Source organism: Antrostomus carolinensis, unplaced genomic scaffold (genome assembly GCF_000700745.2).
Source record: "Antrostomus carolinensis isolate BGI_N321 unplaced genomic scaffold, ASM70074v2 scaffold17714, whole genome shotgun sequence".
Lineage (NCBI taxonomy): Eukaryota > Metazoa > Chordata > Aves > Caprimulgiformes > Caprimulgidae > Antrostomus > Antrostomus carolinensis.
The window spans coordinates 34,733-50,881 of NW_010311600.1; the positions used below are offsets into that span (position 1 = coordinate 34,733).

The window sequence follows — 16,149 nt, forward strand, 5'->3', positions numbered from 1 at the left end:
TAAAAAAAAAAAAAGTCCTGCAGCAGTCTGTGGGGAGGAGCACGAGGTGCCCTACAGGTGGGGTTGCTGCCAGCTCCCCTCGTCAGAAAATTAACACATTGCACTTTGACTAAAAATAACATCTTTGTGGATAGTATCTGCCCTTTGGCAAGTGCAGAGCAGGTCTGGCTCATCAGGACTGTTGTCATCCTCCTCTTGCAGGGACAGCAGTGTTGCAGGCACTTGTGTGGCAGGACTACAGTGGCAGGTGAGCCCCTTTGTCACCTGGAGCGTCCCTCTATGGATACTGCATCCATAACACTCATCAGACTTCTCCTTGCTGTCCTCACCACAGGTCTTACCATTCAGAGAGGTTACTGAGCCAAGCTCTGCGTGGTTGCTTGTTCATTTGGCTGTCATTAGCCTCCCAGGAACAGAGAAACGTTCTTACCAAAAAGCACAGGAGCTCGTTAAATGTCAGCGCTGCCCTCCACGTTGGTCTCCTTTGATCAGAAAAGTAAATTTATGCTTGTGAGAGAAGTGGGACTCAGCAGGCTGCCCCAGTCCATCTCTCTGCCTTTAAAATGCTGTTGAAAATACTCTAATCTAAGGCATTTCCCACTTACAGGGCATAATTATGAGATGTGTTCCTTTATGACTAAAATCTTTGATCCTGACAGAATTCAGTCTTTAGTTTAAAACAGTTTTAATTGTTTGTCTTATTTTTATCTCTGCAGTCCTTTGAGTCCTGCCCCCACTGGGAGATAACGTGCTGACTAAACACATTTAGTATTATCTTACAGTTTCCCTTAAGGCTGGAAATCCTTGCAGTTGAGCTGGGTCTCAGATAAACTCTGCAGGGTGAGATGTAATGTGGCCTCAGGGGTTGTCCATGCATCAGGGACTTGGCAGCACAGTGGGGGTGCCTTGTCTGGCATGATCTCCTACAGAAAAGCACGGTAGTTTATTGGGGCAGTCGTGGTGCCCAGGGCATTGCCAGATCAAAGGTTGGACCACAATTTCTTGGGCTGTTACAAATAGGTTTTGCTGGCAGCATGTTATGTCCTCCAAGCCCCGATGACTTGCTTTGGTGGCTTTGTCCCATCTTAGTTTTTATTAACGATAAAAGAAGATTCTAACCGATAGCTGTAGGGCCAAAAGAAGGGGCAAGTTATCTTCTGTGTTTGAGAAGATCCTTGAAGGTGGTGGCCTTATAATTAGAAGTCCTGGTATTGTACAATGCTCCTGGGGCTGTGCAGGTTTCTGTTTATTCAAACAGGTTTCTGTACAGTGCAAGCAACTTGGCAGAACACCACAGGATGTTCTTCTTAGGATCATCTTGCAAAGGAACATGTAAATCACTTGTTTACAAGTCCTCAAAGGAATAGTATTGATTCAAGGTAAATGCTTGTAAATGGTAATAAATAGCCATGTAATGGTCACACAGATGGCTTTCAATGTTATTTTGAGTTAATGCGATCACAGGTTTCAGCTGTTATGTCTGCACTCTGAAAGAACAGACCTTGATCCAATAATAAGATGTGCACAGCAGTCTCCTTGTTTATTTGTCTTTGCTACCCTGCAGTGATGGTCACTGCCAGCAAGCTTTTCTTGCATGTAAAGGGCAGGGAATCTTACGAAGTTATGGTAGCAAATCCATGTCTGTTAAGTGAACAGTGTTTTTGTATTGCATTTAAAATACTGGTAAGGGAAGGTATTTGGACTCAAAAATGTGAAGTCTGAAACTTAGGGCATTTAAAAGACACATAGAAATCCCAAATGCTCAGGATGTCTGGAAGTTCCTCACTTACTGCTCCCACATGTACAGATGAGCCAAAAAGCATCAGCTTTTCTTTAGGAGCAAGATTCCAGCTGGAACTCAGCACCTCCATGAACTTGTGGTGCAGCAAAAGGGAACAATGTGCCAAAAAGCTTTTGCAGATTATAGCCAAGGTGGTTGGGGGTCAGGCTGGAGCTGGGAAACCTCAGGGCATCTTCTGTAACAGACAGCACCTTTCTGGATTGTTGCTTTGGGATTTTTACTGCAAGTCACTAGCAATTGGGTGAAGCACTGTCCCTCCCCAGGGTGCCTGTGTTACACATGCTGGCGGGGCAGCGCTACAGCCCGTCACAGCCGATGCAGCCTGTGGGCTGTATTCCCTGTGCAGGAAGGATTCAGGTGACAGCACACCCCACGTGCTGCCCCACTGCCTCCTGTCTCTCTGCCATGCCCTGATGTGTGCCATCACATTGGGACGCAGTGAGATGAGAGGTCCCTCCAGCTTCACTGTATTCCTGCATGGTTCTGTCATGTGGAATTGTTTCTACATCTCAGCTCTCAATAGTTTTGGGGTTTTTTTTAAAGTATTATTCCTCAGTTTTCAGGTTGCAAAGCAGTTAAACAGAGGAACAACCTGTGCCTGTCACTGAGCAGCCCAGGCTGTGGGCAGCTGCCCCTTTCCTTGCAAGGGCTCATTAATGACAAAATCTAGTGCTGCCTAATTAAATACAGATAAGGTACTTAACTGCAGGACGATGTTCATATCTCCTACAGAGCTACAAGTCCAACCATCTATCAGCCACAGTCTCTGCTTCTCCCTGGATAACTTCAGTGCAAAATTCCTAACTCAGTGGGCATCTGAAATGAACAAAGGAATTGGCAATTCGTGCTGCATTAAACCCTGCTCGGGATATTTACAGACTTTACTGTGAACTGAAGTATTCCTGTATATAAAACCCGTGATTTAGGAGGGGATGGACAATATGGGGTTTTGTCCACCTGGAATATCCTTCCTATCTCTTCATCAGTTGGGATCTTGCTGGTAATTAGTTATATGTGAAAAAGAAAGGCACTGAAAAGGGCCTTCAAGTGTAAGAAGCTGTTGGGAGTTCCAGCTTCGCTTGTCTGGTCTAAGTCTAGTTGGCTACTCAGCATAGCTCTGCTAGGGATGCAAAGTCCCAAAGAAACCCCAGGAGATAGTGGGAGAGTCACAGAGTAGGAGTGGGCTGTGGTTGCTCAAAGGACATGAAAAAAACGGAGGTGCAGACCAGGGAGTCTGGTATAGCAAGGATGGGACCCAGGCAAAGCCAGGCTCCTTCCCGACTCATTTCATGATGCCACTTTGACTTTTTCAGAAGAGCTCCAACTCTTAAACTGCCTGAGAACAAATAAATATAATCCTGGCACTTCCCTCACCCATGCTAGAAGGCTGTACTATGCTGTGTGATTAGCCAGTACAGTGCAAAAATCTCTGTTGTAGGGCAGCTTTATTTAATTTTTGGAAAAATAAGGTCAGAAATTTAGGCCAATTAGTGTGAGCAGAGCTCAGCAGGTTCACATCTCCCTTACACAACCAGTTCTCTAATTACTATGTGCATATTTTAAACACTTCATACAGTCCTTTGAAATACGGTTTTTCTCTAACTAGACTCTTGTATGCTGTTTCTCATACATTTTTAGCATTTAAGAGCTGCATGTGTTTTCTGTTTTAATCTGTAATTCTCTCCTTACTTCATCTTCAATAAAATATTTGAGTAAATTTTCCTGTGTATTTACAATTGCAGTTGGAATTATGGGTTGTAAATTTAGCAAGTTGCCAGGGTTAGGAAAGTGTCATGAACTCTTTAATTATATATACAAAGTTTAGATACGTGTTTCATGGATATGCAGCTTATTACATTGGTAGATCCGCTTTGTCTAAGGCATGTGTTTTATTCTTTGACAGCCAAGACATACACCTGTTAAATTGAAGCAGGACTTGGTGTTCTGGAGATACTACTGATTCTACTGCCTTAATTAGTTTTGCTTGTTTCTAATGTGTCAATTTATTTTGTTTATACAGAGACTTTGCTTATGTGGCAAGAGACAAAGACACAAGAATTCTGAAATGTCATGTGTTTCGATGTGACACACCCGCAAAAGCCATCGCCACGAGTTTACATGAAATCTGCTCAAAGGTAAGTGGATTTAAAGTCAGCTGCATTCATTTGTTTACAGCCTAAAACATACAATAAGGAATTGTACACGCTGTTACTTAGTTTATGTCACTGGCAATGAGCAACAGTGTAGAGAATTTGTAAAGGAAAGGACGTGAATGGATGGGAGTAATGGGAGGGTGAGCGTTTAGTTTTGAGGAGGATGATATGTGCTTTTGATTTGACAAGTGTGTATAGAGACTGAAGGTTTTCTTGAATAATGAAGAAGCTGCAGCTTCAAAATGGAAAAAGAACACACGGCTTCAATTAATAATAAATGATGATGTTAAACTTGGTAAATAAATCAGACCGTGTTTGAATGGTATTGTTCAATGGTATTATCCTGCAGGACAGGCAGGAAAACAGTTGCTAATGTTACTCTGGCCACTTAAAAAAAAAGGATGAAGAAGGGGTTTAAGCTGCTCTGATTACAGCTACTAAAGGATCTTAGTTCCTGCCTGTAGTAATGTTGTCTGTAATACTGGAAAGGATTGTTCTTTTCAGTCTTTTTACCTTACAGATTGGCCACCATTCCCTGGTTATTAATTTTGGTTTTCTTGCATGAGCAGTTCATGAGTGTCCTCTGTGCAGTCATTTCATGTAGCTGTAGCAAGGCAGCACATCCTTTACAGCAGACAAATCTGATTGAAATCCTTTATAGAGAGGCAGTTAAACCAATCTACTTGAAACTGGTTTTTATTCTTTTATTGAGGAATAAAATATTCCTTTATTGAGGTGGATTTGAGGCTGCATCTGTCTATTTAAAAATATTATTCTGCTCATTTTGGTTTTCCTTAAACACATCTGTTTGCATTACTGGAAAAGTGGGCCATGGGGATGAATAACTTTATCAGTTATCCCTGTGTAACTTGTCCCTTCTTGTGAGACAGCTCTTCTACAAAAGCTAGTTACGAAACTTTCAGGTCTTAAAATCCTGCTGATTTGCCCATCATTTGCTTTTTACATTTTGTCTTCACATTAGTGATTGGAATCAGTGATGTCGAATTCCCCTCTGTAGCCAGTTGTATAGTCTAAAAAACCCACCTGGACGCTTTCCTGTGCAACCTGCTGTAGGGAACCTGCTTTAACAGGGGGGTTGGACTGGATGATCTCCTGAGGTCCCTTCCAAGCCCTGCGATTCTGTGGTTCTGTCACAGTAGCTATAGACAGGGGTATCAGAAAGGCAGTAGAGCTGTCACGTATGTAACTGTGATGTGAAACTCCTGGCATTAATTTTGGATAAGAGAGCACCCGAGCATTTAAAACCATAGCTAATAGTAACACAGAATAAAACAGGGTAGTGGTGTTAAATAGAGCACGTTCCTTTGTAATTCTGCAGTAGGCATAATCCTGATTCAGGGAAGCACTTGCCATGTGCTAACTGACACACTGGATCTCTTCACCGAGTCAGGCCGTCTTCCTAAGCTATAGTGTGTGTCATTTTTCATCCTCGGGGAATATTACCACGTGTCCTGTAACAGAAAATACTTTCAAAATATAAAACCTAAAAAAAAAGATAAATTTGATAGAAGCACCTTCAGACCAAGTGTCACGTGCTGTAACACTACTTACCTTTATAGTTTAAATTAACAGTTGCAGTGTAAAGAAGCAGATAGCAACGCTTCATATATGAGCTTTGGAAAACCTTTGTTAGCTTCCCTGGGTCACTTCTCAGTCATATATTTGTAAGGAATAATAATCCAAAGTGATTATTTTGAAGTTGATTCTTTTTTCCTCTTTTGCTAATATTATACATTTTTGGGGAGGAACAGGTTGCATTTTGGATGGGATTTTCAATCCAGAAGAAACGTAAAAATGGAGGAAAAAATGATGCACAGCAGAAGGTAGATCAGAGAGGAACATGAATAATGAACAAGAATAATGAACACTCTTCTCTGTGCGTTCAATATTTGTATTTCTTGGTATATTACTCCTCACTGCAGTTTTACTGTCGATACAAATGGCTAGAGGTTTTTTCCTCCTCCATCTGTCTTTCATCTGGGCTTGGACACTGCTTAAGTTCTTTATGCAGTTAAGGAATGATGAATAAACTGGAGGAAAATTAAAGTTATTATTGAAAAAGAATAGCTTGTTTAGTCACGTCACTTCTGACATTTCAGATTTCAGAAACTAGGGTTGTAATAGGAGTAAATTTATACTTGTAGCTGCTATTGTACTATATATTTCTTTAAACTGTGTTATTACTATCTTCTTCAGATTATGGCTGAAAGGAAGAATGCTAAAGCTATGGCTTGCAGCTCATTGCATGATAGGACAAATGTCACCCTTGATGTTCCTCTGCAAGGTACTGTATGTTACAGCTAGTATCCTTGGGATGGTCCTGGCTTTGGTATGTTTCATTTCTGCTGCTGCTTTTAACCAGAAATGGAGCATGTTGGGTCAAGAGTGCAATCCTGTCTTCAATTACCATATCTGACTGAACCTGCTACTGTATTAAATTAAATATTTTTATTGGTTGTGTTGTCAGTAATGGAGTCCTGCTCAGTTATGTCAACTTGTGCATTTCCTCTTTCATTTTGAAATACAGATGTTGCAAACGCAGTTTTACTTATTTGTGGTTACTCGCGTGTATTGTCCTTTTCATATCAAAATACCTTCTGAATTGAGACTGCACAAGTTGGCCAAATCTTCCATAAAAACAGAATATACTCCAGTTAATCACTTGGATTTAGAGGAGCTGTAGGAGGAGGACTCCTAAATTCCGGCATCTATTTTGGCAGCTTCCAGGCAAGGAGTGCAAATGGGTTGTCATCAAACTTAGGGGTCTTTTGCACGCCCTACTGCATGCTAGAAGAAAGTTGCCTTTGCGTGTCTTTATTAGTTTAATAGCTTAATAGCTGCTATTTTGAAAATATTCCAGGAGAACAAACATACTTTGTGTTAGCTTTACAGAAAATTACATTCTCCTAGAGCCACCAGTTTATACTGAATATCTTATTCCTAATCCATACATCAACTTGTGTAATTGTCTGCTCAGATAGTAGTATTGATTACTCATAGACGGTTTAACATATTAACAGGGATGGTATTAAAAACAGATTCCAGATTTTATATAGTTCTGCAGTGAAACTTAGGTCTGTACATCTCAGAGACACATTCATCTATATTTTCTGGTTTTTAATATGACAGCAATATAACGTGACCTTATTCTTGGTGTAGACCAAGAATTAGATGATGCAAAGTTCTCCTTAATTCCTTTAGAAATTATTAAGCATTGTTCTTGTCAGAGGGAGTGAAAATGTGTTTTAATAAAATCAGTTCCTTCAGAGGACGATTACTGGGTAAACTATTCTGTTTCTGATGAAATTGGTTTGTCTTGCTGTGAATGCTTATAAATAGAAATTGACTTTTGTTCCCATGCAGTAGATTTCCCAACGCCAAAGACAGAACTGGTACAGAAGTTCCACGTCCAGTACCTGGGCATGCTACCTGTAGCTAAACCTGTGGGTATGTAACACTTACTGTACAAGTGACTTCCCAAGTACCTTGCATAAGCTCTAACGGATGGACCCTGCTAGCCAAGTGTAAATGCATGATTTTCAAAGGGTGGCAGCTCTTGTGTTTCAGTCACACGGTCAGGCAGGAAGACATCTAGTTCAGGGCCCCATTTGAACATGTATTTTGCAGCCAGAGTATATTGGGACCTGCCAAGAAGGCAGAGTTTCTTTCTACCCCTTTCTCTGAATATGAGCTCTGCTACTAATGAAAGGGCCCTAAAGAACTGGAAGGGTGCAGCAGCTAAACAAGGTGATCCTGTTTTCTCTAAGCCAGAGGCACCTGTTTTGTTTTTGCAGATGAAGAAAACCAACTTCACAACTCTTCCTTCCATCATTATATTCATTTTAATGAGTCCAAAACAATCTGTTTTCTGTACTACTATGTGAAAACAAATATTTTGTTACTGTCTACTTTAATGCATGTGTTTCTTTTTCATTATCACATTTTCTTTTGTTTTAGGAATGGATACCCTGAACAGTGCCATTGAAAGCCTAATGGCTTCCTCCAGCAAAGAAGACTGGATGCCAGTTACCATGAATGTTGCTGATGCTACTGTCACGGTCATCAATGAAAGAGTAAGGCAGACTGTCTCATTTAGAACATGTTTAACATAATCTGAGCATTGAAAACCAGGAACACATAAACACTAGTAAAAAGAGTTTGTTTGTACTAGAATTCACTTGCTTATTTTGCATTTTATTTCTTCCTAGGGCTCTGAATCTGCAGAGGCTCTTACTGCTTGTATCAGCTTCAGCTTTATTTACCATTCCAAACATCCTCAGAAATGTAAATTATTATAAGTATTTATTAGATACTTAAAACAAACTCAGTAGTATCCTTTCTAGGTATTCTGAGCCTAAAATGTTGTAGGTTAAGCCCTAAGTAGCAATCCTAAATTCTAAACTGTATTTACCTTATTCTTGGTATGGAAGCCAAGAGTAGTATTAAAATCTGTGTTTCGCATCACTGTCCTTTTGTAGAGCATTTTCTGTAGAGATTAATACAATTAAACTTTCAAAGAATGTCTTTTATGTGTCTGTTGATGAGGTACTAGACCAGCGCCTCTACGCACCAGTAACAGAGGAGCATGTTTTGGAGTCACGATAGCCATGTTGGTTTGTTTCTCCACAAAACAAACAGTGCTTGAAATGCACGATGTGCTCAGTGCTAACACTCAAAGCCTTGATCTGGCAAGAGCCTAGAAGGGGAGATCCAGCCCAGGCCTGAGCACGCTGGGTGTATGCAGATAGATAAAAAGAACTCCACAATACTGCATCAGTGTGTCCTCCCCCCATTTAATCAACATAAAATTGAAAGTGAAGTTCCACAGAATATCCAGTAGTAATGGTCATTCATTCGATTCATAACCAGAATGAAGAGGAAATAATGGTGGAGTGTCGTGTGCGGTTCCTGTCCTTCATGGGAGTAGGGAAGGACGTTCACACATTTGCCTTCATTATGGATACAGGAAACCAACACTTTGAGTGTCACGTGTTTTGGTGTGAACCAAATGCAGGCAATGTATCAGAAGCTGTTCAGGCTGCTTGTATGGTAAGTGACCTTCTTCAAAGGCACCTCACAGCACTTAGGCTTTTCATCGTCTTTTTAGACGATTTTTTAGTCGTTTTTCCAAATTTGCAGTCGTACTAATCATAGAATTGTTTTGGTTGGAGAAGACCTTTAAGATCATTGAGTCCGGCCATAAACCTAACACTGCTGAGTCCACCACTAAACCATGTCCCTAAGCACCACAGCTACAATTCAAGACAGCACCTCTAATTCTGCAATTCAAGCACCACATCTAATTTTAAGACAGAACAGATACAAATAGGAGTTGGGATTCTGCTATATTTAATCAATTAAAACCCAAACTTTTTCGGTGAATAATGTCCCTTTAATCACCTTCCCTCCTAACCTCAGCAACAGCTGTGTTAAGTTAGAAATTTTTTTTTCACTATGCAAGTTATCTAATGCTGGAAAATCAGTTTGCTCGGAGTTGAGCTATACAACCCAGTGACAACATAGTGAAAATAATCCTTGTTCAAGAATAGCTGAGCACAGAAAACTTACTTTTCAGTTTTCCCAGGGCTGTTGGTGTGATGTAGTATCCGCTGTGTGCTAATGACAGTTTTGCGCACAGATTGACGGACCAATGTCCCATTAACTTCAGCTGGGCTGTCTGTCACAGCCAAAATGGAGGTTTGACTGTATTTCATGAGAAAGTATTAGAAGTTTGTTTCAAGTGCTCTGTGCAAGTACTGGATACAGTAAGGATTGCAGAATGCTTTTGCTTTGTTGCAGTTACGGTATCAGAAGTGCTTGGTAGCCAGACCTCCATCGCAGAAAGTTCGACCGCCCCCACCTCCCGCAGACTCGGTGACTAGAAGAGTTACAACGAACGTAAAAAGAGGAGTCTTGTCCCTCATTGACACTTTGAAACAGAAACGCCCGGTCACCGAGATGCCATAGCTGCATAAGAGAGAAGACTTTCCTAACAGTTAAGTGAAGATAACAGTAGCTACACTAAGGAAAATGAACTGGTGATGTCTGGCCTTCCATTTCAAATCGCTGATGCTTTGTCTTCAGAGAATTTACCCTTATTGAAACAATGTTAGACAAGCATGTTCTCTCGTTCTTGCCACCATCGTGTGATATGAAAAGAAGCATGAATAATTTTTTTGCTGTCAGTGAGTTACATCACGAGCAATGGAAGGTTGGTTGATTGTAAATACATGAACGTTACTTAAACTCACACAAAAAAAATAATACGGCCACGTCCCTCCCAGTGAACTCGTGCTAAAGTCCTTGGAGTGAATGATGCCCAAGTTGATAGTTTCACTGTCTTGAGCTGGATTTGTCACAACCCAATCTTAAATCCTACAGCACTTTGTTCTGTTTTCATCACTGGAATAGGTACCAAGTGGTAGCTACCATTCAATTACTGTAGATTAAATACCAAGTTTTATTTTTTACAGAACTACACCTGTTAAATTGTTTTATCAGCATTGGCCTAGCAGCCACTTTACCATCTCCCTGACATGCCTTTGAATCATGGTGTCATTATTTCATCTCCTGGTTATACATTATGATCTTGGAGAGGAATAGTGTTTAATAACAAACCAATGCTGAAAAATCCAGAGGTGTTTTCAGTAACTGAGTTGCAGGATAATCCACTGAAGCTTTTCAGTTTTAAATATACAAATGCACCTGTTAGCTGTTAAATTTATTCTCTTAAATCTGTCATTAATTCATCAAAAATACTATTTGTTTCACACAGGGTTCACACCAATCAGAAGTAAGAAAGAACTAGTCAGTAATTTTACTTTCTTAAAACTCTTACAGAGACTAAAACGTTCCATACCTTATCCATACAAGTGTTTGATGAAATGTTCAATTCACTGTCCAGTTGCACAATTCCCCCTTCCCCTCAGAGTTTGTTGCTGAATACTTAACACGCCACAAAAAGAACCATTGTGTTTCTCTTTATTTACAAAATCCCATGAAATTTCTTTTCATGCTCTTGTGACAAAATAAGAAGAGAGTTGTTTTCTAAGAGAACAGTGCTTCAGGTGTTACAATTGGATTTCAGTGCTTTTGCTCCAAAGGCTTCATCTCATTGCTTTGATCTACACACTACTGCAGACCCTGGCAAGGTCAGCCCAGTATTGCCCCTCAAAACTGTACCTCAGGCTAATTTTCAAATGCAGTTACGCATTTTGAACCTCTCCCATTGCCATCTTCTGTCTAGACCTGCAGATTGGTACAAATTTTGGAAATGGAACATTAAAGTTATTTTTAGCTAGTGTTAAAAATGTTTTGCTTCCATTTATAGATATGTTCCAAACTGTAACTGTCTCATAAGTCTGCAAATCTGATCATACTGCAGTTTTAAAAGAACATTGTCGTTATTACTACAAGAGCTCTTTTTTTTAATTTTACTATGCAAGAGACTGTTATAAACAATTTTATTTTTTTTCCTTGTTTAAAGAAATTAGCGGCAACACCTGGGCAAAGCAGCTTAGGAACACAAGGGGAAAAGAATGATGATTCAAGAAATTTCTGCATTGAAAAAAGCAGAAAAATCATTACACTCAGCCTGATGTATGAGCAGGTGTCGGGTGAAGGCTAGCTGTGCAACTACTGTAATTAAACTCAGCACTCTAGAATACCTGAGGAATCCTCCACCCATCTCAACTCTCTTGATGACCACAATTCTGCACCCCAGGCACTGAAGCAATTGTTTCCCCTCCCCAGCCTTGCCTCCCTGCCACCTCCTTTGCACCAGCTCTATTACTTGTACAGCTGGAGGAGAGGTTGCTAATGCCAAGCAGGCGGGGAGAACACATCGCCGGAGGAGATGGCGCTCCTTTTAGCAGTGCCAGTGGTTTAAACTGACTAGGAAGCCAGATGACAAAGCATGGAGACAGCAGCTTCCATCCATGCTTGCTTAGTTTCCAGTACTGATCCCACTGACATCTACCAGGAGCAGTGTAAAAACTTACTTCCTATCACAACCGCTGGCAAAATGTGGTGGCTGATAATGTGCCTTTGGGTGGGATCGTGAAGTTAAGAGATAAAAGCTTCCCTGTTCTTCATCATACTAGTGATTCAAACTTTGACTTTATTTTGTTTTAAATTACAGAAAATACTTTGTGTCTTTTTAAAGTTCCAGCTGGAAACGCCAGGATTTGGAATTTGCAGCTGTTCTCAGCAGTGAAGTTTAAACAGTATCATTAAATTTTGTAGTTGCATCTGCACGGTGCGGATTCCCCCCAAGAGAGATGCAGACTCTTTAAACTAAACCAACACTTGGCAACAGCAATGTAAAGGTTCTTCTCCATGCGTGTTGCCAAGGCTATGAACATCTAGTTAGCTTTCACTAGCAAACTGTGCAGTTGCAGGAAGGAGGAAAATATAGAAAGGTATGTGAAAAGCCGTAGGTTACTTGCCAATATATGTTTTAAGAGTTTTGTGTCTGTTAACAAAATGTTGTTGATTTTACAAATATTTAAGTAGTGTGCTTAATGGTCTGGCTGTATGTGCCCTTTTTGCTTCAGTAGAGCTCCGTATTCTCCAAAAGATTAAATATCCACCCAGGTTTTTGCAGAACTAGAGCCCAATATTGCAAAGCCAGTTATTTTTTGTTAAACGATATATTAAGACACTCTTTTTACCATGGCCAAAAAAGTATGTATGGGGTATGTGTGTCTGAGCAAGTGCCACTGTTTCAGTTGATGTTATAGCGACCCTTCAGTTACCTATGCATTTTTTTACAATACCTAGTGATTCTGTAGGCAGGCAGCCATGTTCACTATGCCTTGTATGTCTGATGCCATATTTTAAATTAACCTGTTAAATACAGCTTAAAATATTTTTATTTTATTTATTCTATTTTTACTGAAATATCCTGCATTATTATGTTGATGTATTGTCTTTACTGGACGTGCTCTTGTAACATTCTCCACTCTGTATACTATAGGTTGCCTAAAAAAAGGCAGGCTTTGTAATTATTTGTAGTCACATTTTTATTGAAGTCTGTAGAAAAATCATGTAAAGCAAAGCTGATTTCTTAATTTTTTTCAATATAAGTAGTGAGTTAGAGGTTAAGTATCACATGTTAGTCATGTCATTAATATGCTCCCTTGCAGAAGCAAGGAGATTTATATCCACAGTCAACAACTAACAGATAAAAGCCTTTCTTTTGAAATGTGCAGTGCTGGCTGTAGGTTTTATTTAAGCCACTTACTATCTTGTTTGAAGGGGAGCAAGGGGGGGTGTGGGAGATACAAGGCTACGGAGGCCACCTACAGGGTGGTGAAACAGGAGTAACAGAAATTGCACGGAAGGGCACAGAATCTACTCACAGTAAAGTGAGTTTTTAGTGAGGTAGTTCGTGTGCAGTCGCCTGTCCCTACTGAAACAACATGCCCTTTCATGACAGAGGCAGAAAACCTGTGTTGTATCCAATAGCCTACACCAGTTCTGTGTCACTAAGAGTTCTACATCCCTTTTATTTTATCAAGCATTTTGTAGATCATTTAACTATGGATCTAAAATTGTTAGTAAATCACACATGGAAAAGAGAAGTTTCTTATTTCAACAGCTCAGCCTTTCAGCATTACCATTAACCCCATTACTCCTTTCTTGGGCAGATTAATTAATACATTGCTAAAACTTGTGCTGTACAGTCAGCAAAAGCAGGTATGATTTATTTTAACAGCAGTAAGAAAGAAGGAAACACACCCACTGTTTATTAGCAGAGCTCAGTCTTACATAAACCACCTGATTGACCTGGAAAAGGACAATTTTCCCTGCTGTTGACCACTTCTCCACATTTAAATGTAATCTGTCCAGAGAATAAATTTAGCTGCATAAAAGGATTGTCTCAACTGTTACTGGTCAATGAAACTGGGAAATTATTTATTTTCTTCCCAATTGTGGTTGAGGGGAGGGAAAAACATACTGGTTGTTTAGAGGCAATAGCAGTACCATGGACACTTTTGTATCTGGAAAGCTGAATCAACAGTTTCTAGTTGAAAATTACAAATACAAAACTGGATTCAAGACAATTAGTTACATAAAATACAGTAAAAAGTCACTGGGTTTTTAATTGAGCATACAGGCCTCTACCTACAAGCCATCTGAAGTCAGTCCCAGATGTTGCCACAATGGGATGTTTGGTGCATACAAAGCAAGCTGCTGACCTGCAGGATCAAAATCTTCACTACCAGCTCTTGGATATTCTTGGTAAGACATCAAGATTCTAACTGGTTTAGCCTCCATAACATTTCAAAGACACAAACTCCTGAAAGCAAGATGAGGCACATGTGGGACAACATGATGTGTTATTACATAAGTAGCCCAGAAATGTTGTCATCAGACAAATGTATGTTCTTTCACAAGTAATTTTAATTACATTTAATAAATGAATCATCCAGATTTTGATTTAAAAAAAAAATAGAATTCAGTTTTCTGGCTACAGAATCTCTTGAGTTTCTTATAAGCATTTAGCAAAGATATTGATAAAACCGCCGAAATCTCCTTACTTTCCATTCCTTTTATCTAACATGTAGAATCTCTTCTCCTCCAAGATGGTGTTGAAATAAAATGGGGATTTTTTTTTTCCAGTTCTGCACACTGCAAGCACACAGGTCTACATCTATCCTTGGTGTTTGTTCAGAAACAAGAACGCACAGAGTTCAAAATTTTGCTGGAAAAGGTATGGAGCACGGGGTTACTCACAGGGATATACAGCAGGTGAGTGGTGCCTCTGAATAGGACAGCTGGCTCAGATTAAAATGCTAGAAGAAATTGTCACCAATTCAGTGAAACAGCAGTATTCATCTGATGAACAAGAGCCAGCTGTCTACACTGCTGGTGTAATATTCACATCCTTTCTTCTAAAGGTAGTGCTGATCCAGCTGGTGTGGGTGAGGAAAATAAAAGAGATGTTAAAACATTTTCTCTGGATGGGTCTAAACACAGACTCATATGTCAAATAGGTTAAGATTCCACACCACATCGCTGACACTACTGGCAGCACTCTACCCAATATCTTAAATAATTGCCTAGAGGGAAATTTCTCTTCTGGGCCACAGCTACCTTTTTCTTTCTATATGGCTATGCTGTCTTTGCTTAATTTCTACAACAGTATAACCTAAATATGTTATTGTTTGACATTTTCCTTCTTTATTACTGCCCATATTTAATACTAAATCAAATACTAACTAACCTTCTTGTTAATGATACTGCTTTCTTGTTAAAAGTACTTCTGTTTCCCTTTTATGCTCTGCTCAGATTATGACAATTGTAGATATTTTACAGTTATTTTATTTTATATTTGCTAGCAAGAGGGAGCAGGTTAGAAGCTCACAGCTCTTTCCAAAGACAGACAGACTACTCTGTGTTCAGTCATTATTCAGCTAACGAGCACTAACATATATAAAAATGTTTTACATTGACAGCAGCAGCTCTTTTTAACTAAGAACTGCTTGTGTTAAGAAAGCTGGTGAAAAGCAGTTACGAGCTGTGCTACAGTCTGACAAGACATTATGATGATAATTTGGTATTTTTAGCATGAGAATATTTTATCTACTTTTCAGTGTTAATATTTTGAAGCACACCTGAGTAGAAACCAGAGGAGTTAAGTACTAGAAAGCCTGTGCACATATGGGCTTTAGTATACTTAGCCAGTTGCCTGTACAAAAGTTCATACCTACTTTTAGAAAGAAAGGTGAGCTGACTGGCTAAATGTGCAAGGCTTCCTTTCCATGTGTCACACTCTCTAAATAGTTACAAAAATGGTATCTAGCATGCAGTCTCACTTTAAAAAATTCAATTTGAAATTGAGAATTCTTACAGATCTATGCAGGCCATGGGGGGAAAAGCCTGTATGCTTTAGCTTGTCACTTCAAAGTCTATAGCAAAAAACTATAGTTTTTTTGACCTCACTCCCCCAGCAGTCTATCAGCCTCATGCAGCTGAGCTGCATTCACTTTAAAGTGTAATTACCTGTTAAAAATTACTATCCAACATGGGTATTTCCACACAAATACTCCATAATATATTTGTTTCCCACAGCAAGATTATCCTGCATAAAGACTGACTGTAACCGAAGTGTATTGATTAGTATATACAGGAATCTTTACCTTCTCCATAAAAGCAGGGACAAAGTCT

The 16,149-nt window shown here is 39.6% G+C and overlaps 1 protein-coding gene across 1 annotated transcript in view; it reads left to right on the top strand.

Annotated features, from left to right (window-relative positions):
- APBB2 (amyloid beta precursor protein binding family B member 2) overlaps positions 1 to 10,285 on the top strand; it is a gene marked incomplete at its 5' end in the record, with an annotated part of 41,703 nt that extends 31,418 nt beyond the window's left edge. The window contains 6 exons of the mRNA XM_010166788.1: positions 3,822 to 3,936; positions 6,172 to 6,259; positions 7,339 to 7,422; positions 7,933 to 8,048; positions 8,845 to 9,024; positions 9,775 to 10,285. Of these exons, the coding sequence (XP_010165090.1) occupies positions 3,822 to 3,936; positions 6,172 to 6,259; positions 7,339 to 7,422; positions 7,933 to 8,048; positions 8,845 to 9,024; positions 9,775 to 9,942 (751 nt within the window). The remainder of the gene's footprint in view (positions 1 to 3,821; positions 3,937 to 6,171; positions 6,260 to 7,338; positions 7,423 to 7,932; positions 8,049 to 8,844; positions 9,025 to 9,774) is intronic.
- Positions 10,286 to 16,149: the final 5,864 nt, after the last annotated feature.